Genomic DNA, 8,097 nt, shown 5'->3' with positions numbered 1-8,097 from the left:
ATCCAGTCCCATCACTTCATGGGAAATAGATGGGGAAACAGTGGAAACAGTGGCTGACTTTATTTTTCTGGGCTCCAAAATCACTGCAGATGGTGATTGCAGCCATGAAATTAAAAGATGCTTGCTCCTTGGAAGGAAAGTTATGATCAACCTAGATAGCCTATTAGAAAGCAGAGACATTACTCTGTCAACAAAGGTCCGTCTAGTCAAGGCTATGGTTTTTCCAGTGGTCATGTATGGATGTGAGATTTGGACTATAAAGAAAGCTGAGTGCCGAAGAATTGATGCTTTTCAACTGTGTTGTTGGAGAAGACTCTTGAGAGTCTCTTGGTCTGCAAGGAGATCCAACCAGTCCATCCTAAAGATCAGTCCTGGGTGTTCATTGGAAGGACTGATGTTGAAGCTGAAACTCCAATACTTTGGCCACCTGATGGGAAGAGCTGACTCATTTGAAAAGACCTTGGTGCTGGGAAAGATTGAGAGCAGGAGGAGAAGGGGATAACAGAGGATGAGATGGTTGGATAGCATCACCAACTCAATGGACATGGGTTTGGGTGAACTCTGGGAGCTGGTGATGGACAGGGAGGCCTGGTGTGCTGTGTTTCATGGGGTCGCAAAGAGTCAGACATGATTGAGTGACTGAACTGAATGTTTATTTTCTCCTGTTATTTAAAATTCCTGATTTATCCCTTTAATGGGATAAATTCTAGTGATTTACCATATGGTATATTGAAACACACATAGACATTTCCTTTTTGTTGAACATACATATATATATTCACAACACACTTCCCCATCCTTCCCTATCTCTTGTAGTTTGTTCAAACTTACATCCATTGAGTCAGTGATACCATTCAACCATCTTATCCGTTGTCACGCTCTTCTCTCTTGCCCTCAGTCTTTCCCAGCATCAGGGTATTTTCCAATGAGTCAGCTCTTTTCATCAGGTGGCCAAAGTATTGGAGCTTCAGCTTCAGCATCAGTTTTTCCAATGAATATTCAGGGTTAATTTTCTTTACAATGACTGGTTTCATTTCTTTGCAGTCCAAGGGACTCTCAAGAGGCTTCTCCAACACCACAGTTCAAATGGATCAATTACTCAGCGCTCAGCCTTCTTTATGGTACAGCTCTCACATCTGTACATGACTACTGGAAAAACTGTAGCTTTGACTAGACAGACAGACCTTTGTCGGCAAAGTGATGTATTTGCTTTTAAATACGGTGTCTAGTTTTGTCATAGCTTTTCTTACAAGAAGCAAGTTTCTTTTAATTTCATGGCTGCAGTCACCTTCCACAGTGATTTTGGAGCCCAAGAAAATAAAATCTGCCACTGTTTCCATTTTTCCCCATCTATATGCCATGAAATGATGAGATCAGATGCCATGATCTTAGTTTTTCAAATGTTGAAGTTTTAAGCCAGCTTTTTCACTCTCCTCTTTCACCTTCATCAAGAGGCTCTTTAGTTCCTCTTCACTTTCTGCCATTAGGGTGGTGTCATCTGTATATATGAAGTTGTTGATATTTCTCCTTGAAATCTTCTTTCCAGCTTGTGTTTCATCCAGCCTGGTATTTGCATGATATATTCTGCATATAAGTTAAATAAGCAGGGTGACAGTAATCAGCCTTGACCTACTCCTCTCTCAATTTGAACCAGCTCATTGTTCAATGTCTGGTTCTAACTATTGCTTCTTGTCCTGCCTACAGGTTTCTCAGGAGGCAAGTAATGTGGTCTGGTATTCTCATTTCTTTAAGAATTTTCCACAGTTTGTTGTGATCCACATAGTCAAAGGCTTTAGTGTAGTCAATGAAGCAAAAGTAGATGTTTTGCTGGAATACCCTTGCTTTTTCTATGATCCAGCAGATTTTGGCAATTTGATATCTAGTTCCTCAGCCTTTTCTAAATCCATCTGGAAGTTCTCAGTTCATGTGTTTTTGAAATCTAGCTTGAAAGATTTTGAGCATTACCTTGCTAGCATGTGAATTGAGTGCAATTGTGCAGCAGTTTGAACATTCTTTGTCATTGCTTTTTTTGGGAGTGCAATGAAAACTGACCTTTTCCAGTCCTGTGGCAGCTGCTGAGATTTCCAAATTTGCTGGCATAATGAGTGCAGCACTTTAACAGCATCATCTTTTAGGATTTGAAATAGCTCAGCTGAAATTTCATCACATCCAATAGCTTTGTTCATAGTAATACTTCCCTATGGCCCACTTGCCTTCACACTCCAGGATGTCTGGCTCTAGGTGAATGATCACACCATCATGGTCATTAAGAGCTTTTTTGTACTGTTCTATGTATTCTGGTCACATCTTCTTAATATCTCCTGCTTCTGTTAAGTCCATATTGTTTCTGTCCACTATTGTGCCCATCATTGTATGAAATGTTCCATTGGTATCTCTGATTTTCTTGAAGATATCTCTAGCCTTTCCCATTCTATTATTTTCCTCTATTTCTTTGTCTTGTTCACTTAAGAAGACTTTCCTATCTTTCCTTGTTATTCTTTGGAACTCTGCATTCAGATGGGTATATCTTTCCCTTTCTCCTTTGCCTTTAGCTTCTTTTCTTTTTTCAGCTGTTTGTAAGTCCTCCTCAGACAACCATTTTGCCTTTTGCATTTCTTTTTCTTAGGGGTGGTCTTGATCACTGCCTCCTCTACAATGTCACAAACCTCCACCCATAGTTCTTCAGGCACCCTGTCTATCAGATCTAATCCCCTGAATGTATTTGTCACTTCCACAGCATAATCATAAGGAATTTGATTTAGGTCATATCTGAATGGCCTAGTGGTTTTCCCTATTTTCTTTAATTTAAGTTTAAATTTTGCAATACAGAATTCATGATAAGAGCCCCAGTCAGCTCCAGGTCTTGTTTTTCCTGACTGTATAGAACTCTTCCTTCTTCAGTCACAAAGAATATAATCAATCTGATTTTGGTATTGATCATCTGGTGATGTCCATGTGTATAGTTGTCTTTTGTGTTGTTGGAAGAGGATGTTTGCTATGACCAGTGTGTTCTCTTGGAAAATCTTTGTTAGTCTTTGCCCTGCTTAATTTTGTACACTAAAGCCAAACTTGCCTGTTACTCCAAGTATCTCTTGACTTTTTGCTTTTGCATTCTAGTCCCCTATGAAGAAAAGGACATTTTTTTGGGTGTTAGTTCTAGAAGGTATTTTCTTGAAATATAGAAACATATCTCAAGAAAATTTACTAAAGTTATTAAATTTAGGCTACTCTTGTAGCTTAAAATGAACAAGGAATTCTCACTGTCTGCTGCTGCTGCTACTGCTGCTAAGTCACTTCAGTCGTGTCTGACTCTGTGTGACTCCATAGACGGCAGCCCACCAGGCTCCCCTTTCCCTGGGATTCTCCAGGCAAGAACACTGGAGTGGTTGCCATTTCCTTCTCCAATGTGTGAAAGTGAAAAGTGAAAGTGAAGTCACTCAGTCGTGTCCGACTGCTCACTGTCTAAGGGGAAGCAAATCAACTCTGGAGAGTTCCTGAGGTTTCATTCAAGAGAAGGGAAAAATGTTGGGAGAGAAAACAGCAGAAGGGCAACATCTCATAATTTCCCCCAATTGTTCAGTACATTACTTACAGGTATTATTCTTCTCTTTTAAATTACAGTATGGAATTTGTATCCATTTATTTATTGTGATTTTAATAACTAATTATGAGTCAACTATGCAATAAGATATTTGATACAGAAGATCCCTTGGAGAAGGGCAACCCATGACTGTTGCCTGGAAAATTCCATGGACTGAGGAGCCTGGTAGGCTACAGTCCATGGGGTCACAAAGAGTCGGACACGACTGAGTGACCTCACTTTCACTTTCACAGTAGGGTATGAGCTTATAACACCTAATACATATTTAAATGACTTTATCTCATTATCTCATAGTTTAAAATGCACCTTTCCTTAGCATCTTGTATTATAAAAGATACCAGTTTATTTTAATATTAAACTTTGGAATGCACCTAAACCTGGTTCATTTAAAATAATTTTTATTTATTGTATTTCAACTTATCTGTTAATTTTAATAGTAAGCCAACTCATGGAATTTTAGTTCATCTTGAGGTCCATAGTGAATTTATATTTTATTAGAAAAAATTTCTAATAACTTCAAAGATTTCAAATAATATTTAATTTAACAGGTAAACTAATTTTCTTAAATTTCTCCTTACATGATAATGCCCCAGTGAAAAATTAAGGACCTCCATTAGAAACCTGGAAATCACACGTGAAAAGTTTTATTTACATAGGGTCGCAATCACCCTGGTTTCCTGAACCATGCAACACCTTGGGATTTAAACTCTGAACTGTAGTTTAGTCCATGGTCACAAGCATGTTCTTTCCACAACTGAGAAGTATTCCTTATCTACTAAGATACCCCACATCTCCCCACCAACTTCATGAGAGCTGCCACCACCTCCTTATTCCTCAGGCTGTAGATAAGGGGGTTCAGCATGGGAGTGAGGATGTTGCTGAAAAGAGAGAGAGCCTGGTCCTGCTCTGGACTATGTGAGGAAGTGAAAGTCATGTAGATGAATATGTTTGGGCCGAAGAAGAGACTTACCACAGTTAGGTGGGAAGAGCAGGTGGCCAGGGCTTTTTTCCTGCCCTTGACAGAGTTCATACGCAGGACAGTGAGGAAGATGAGTGTATAGGAAGCTATGATGAGACTGAAAGGCACAACAAGCAGTACAATGCTTGTGACCACCACCACTAACTGATACACTGAAGTGTCTTCACAGGAAAGCTTAATGAGGACTGGGACCTCACAGAAGAAATGGTGGATCTCCCTTGACCCACAGATGGGAAAATGCATAGGGTAGACTGTATGGATAAATGAACTTATGGAGCCTCCAATCCAACATCCAGCAACCATGTGCAGACAGAACCTGGGGCTCATGATGGTGAGATAACGCAGTGGGATGCAGACAGCCACGTAGCGGTCATAAGCCATGAGAGTCAAGATGAGGCATTCTGACATTCCCAACATCAGGAAGAAGAAACTCTGTGTTCCACAGCCAATCCATGATATGGTCCTTTTCCCTGTGAAAAAGTTAGAGGCTGTCTTCGGAACAATGGTGGAAGTTAATGTCAAGTCAATGAGGGAGAGTTGACTGAGGAGAATGTACATGGGTGTATGGAGCCGAGAGTCCCCCCAAATCAAGACAATGAGAAGTAAGTTTCCCAGGAAAGCAAGGATGTAGATGAAAATGACCACGAAGTTGAGAACAATGGAATGCTGAAACTCAGGAAAGAGTCCCACAAGGATGAAATCAGTTACTGATGACGCATTCCCACCCACCATGCCTCTAAAAGAAATATAACAGGGCTGGGGAACAAATCAAATGGATTAGAACAATGAACACTCAGTACATGTCTTATATCAATATGTGGATCTAAAATTTTATATCTTTCCTCCCATTTGGACTTTCACAATATGTGCTATTAACTCATCAGAAGTATTTAACTACATTTTGTTGAGCAATTGCCTAAAAGTGTGTTAAATGAAGAATATTATAAAAAATGATCAAATTTAGTTCCTCTTCACCTCGCTAAGATTCATCTTGTTTTCCTCTTTCTATTCTTTATTTTTTCCTCTCTCTTTGCTTTTTCTTGGAGAAACTTATCATAGCAATGGATCTACTTTCTACAAATTTGAACCTCAAAATGTATATATTATTTCTGATAGTCATGGACCCTGATTATTAACTCTTATAGATTTGGGCAAAAGAAATATCAACTTAATTCACTCAATTTAGTTTTGAAAATCACAAATCAATTGCTTTTCAAATTTTAATGAAATATCCCATTGATTTACTTTTTATGGTAAGTGCCATCATAAACAGGCTTCCCAAGTGGCACAGGTGGTAAAGAATCTGCCTGCCAATGCAGGAGATGCAAAAGACACAGGTTCAATCCCTGGATTGGGATGATTCCCGGGAATAGGAAATGGCAACCCATTCCAGTAATCTTGCTTGGGAAATCCCATGGACAGAGGAGCCAGCAGGGTCTATGGGGTCACAAAGAGTTGGACTTGACTGAGCAACAAGTAGGTATATATACCATCATAGATGGAGTAATAGAAATTCCTAAACTTACATAATTATCTGCCAGGAAGGCCATCAATATTCTCTATTTTTGACCAAATAAAGCTTATATTTTCAGTCTAGAATTTTAGATTTTCCATGACTTGGGTCCAAGAATACTTATAAATCTTAGATTCCATTAATTTAAAACAGATAACCCAAATTCCAGTCAAACATACATTCTCATGGTTTCTCCACAGGACTTATGTATTCACACAGCTGAACTCCTTTGCTTTTATTTCTGCTCAGAATTATCAGTATACTGAAAGCTGAAGAAGAAGAAATTTTCCTATCCACATTTCTACAGTCCCTAATAACATCAGACATATAATTATTTATCATCATAACTAAGAGACAGTGTAGCTTGGAGTCTAAGAGCATATGTCAGAGGCTGCATACGTGCTCAGTCACTCAGTCTTCTGACTCTTTGTGACCTCAATGGACTGTAGCCCTCCAGGCTCCTCTGTCCATTGGATTTTTCAGGAACAAATACTGGATGGCTTACCATGTCCTCCTCCAAGTGATCTTCCTGACCCAGGGATCGAACCCACGTTTCCTGCATCTCCTGCCCTGGCAGATGGATACTTTACCACTGAGACACCTCAGGGTATCAAGGGCTAGGATACCCAAATTCAAGCCTAGCTGCATCATTTACTATCTGTGCCTCACTTTCCTGATCTTTAAAATAAGGAAGTTAATCAAATAACATCAAGAGTGTAGTCATGAAGCTTAGATGAGTTATTATTGTATATGTTTATTATAGTTTTCCATGTATACATATTTCTCCAACATAAATGTTAAGGTTTTAAGTGCTAGGATTATGTTTTACTTATCTACTCTATCTCAATAAAATCAGCACAGTAGCTATAGAAGAATATATAGTCAATGAATATTTAACCAGAAAGTTGAACAAACCCCATGGAGTTAGTAGTAACATTTTCATGTAGAATATATGACAAATCCCTCACTGGATTGGCATTGATGATGAGAACTAAAGCTCTTTCCTACATGTCATCTTATGGAAAAGTGGATTTCCTGCTCCTGAATAAGACAGTTGCTGTATATGGGGAAATTTCATATTCTTTGTTGTTTTCTCTTAGAAGTGCAGTAATATAGCATAGACATCAAAATAGCTGGAAATCCTGTTCTCTATGAATGCAGCAGGAATTTCATAATTTAAACAATGCCTTCCTTTGGTTTAATGGTGATGGTTCATTTCTGAATGTGTTTATCCTGATGATTTTTGTAACAAAATGTCAGTTAATAAATACTATTATTGTTCCTTTAGTGACAACTCTGCTACAATATAAATTATGAAGGTAATCTTGTTGAAAATGATCAGGAAGCACACATTTTGCTAAAGTCATATTCATATGATTTCAGAAGAGTTACAGAATAGTTCTTGAAATACTTTTACCAGCCACTTATTTTTCATTCTACATTTACTTAGTAATCACTATATTTTACACATTCTGTACTAGGTGTTGAAGAAGGGGCAGCAATGCATTCAGATACAGTCAATACCTTCAATGAACTGTGAGCTTAGATATGAAATCATTTCTATCTACTAATCACAGAAGAGTGAAACAAGTGCTATAACTAAGTCTCCTACAGGGTGACATGCCAACGCAGAAGACAGAGCTAATGTCTGAGTACGATGTAAGTGGATAATTAGGTAAGGTTTAATTTGAGTTCTATCTCCCTTGTGCTGTGCTTAGTCGCTCAGTCATGTCTGATTCTTCGTGATCCTATGGACTGTAGTCCATAAGGCTCCTCTGTCCGTGGGGATTCTCCAGGCAAGAATCTGGAGTGGGTTGCCATGCCCTCCTTCAGGGGATCTTCCCAATCCAGGGATCAAACCCAGGTCTCCCACATTGCAGGTGGATTCTTCACCATCTGAGCCACCAGGGAAGCCCCATATCTACCTTAGTACACAGCAACTCATGTACATTTAAAGATTGAGGCAACACAGAGTTTGTTGTGGTTAAAAACAGATTGATGGCA

General features: G+C 38.9%; 1 protein-coding gene across 1 annotated transcript; it reads right to left on the bottom strand.

The window, feature by feature from the left end:
- Positions 1–3,924: 3,924 nt before the first annotated feature.
- On the bottom strand, positions 3,925–5,370 carry LOC102282166 (olfactory receptor 2L8). The gene has a single exon (XM_005892749.2). The coding sequence runs from the start codon at positions 5,310–5,312 to the stop codon at positions 4,377–4,379; it is 936 nt and encodes a 311-aa protein (XP_005892811.2). The 5' UTR covers positions 5,313–5,370; the 3' UTR covers positions 3,925–4,376.
- Positions 5,371–8,097: the final 2,727 nt, after the last annotated feature.

Source organism: Bos mutus, chromosome 7 (assembly GCF_027580195.1).
Source record: "Bos mutus isolate GX-2022 chromosome 7, NWIPB_WYAK_1.1, whole genome shotgun sequence".
Lineage (NCBI taxonomy): Eukaryota > Metazoa > Chordata > Mammalia > Artiodactyla > Bovidae > Bos > Bos mutus.
Note: the sequence above shows the minus strand (reverse complement) of the source record. Positions and strands in the feature narration are given on the sequence as shown.

Bases quoted from the DNA above. Each gene is read 5' to 3' on its own strand.
- LOC102282166 (XM_005892749.2), bottom strand. From the start codon at position 5,312: ATGGTGGGTGGGAATGCGTCATCAGTAACTGATTTCATCCTTGTGGGA.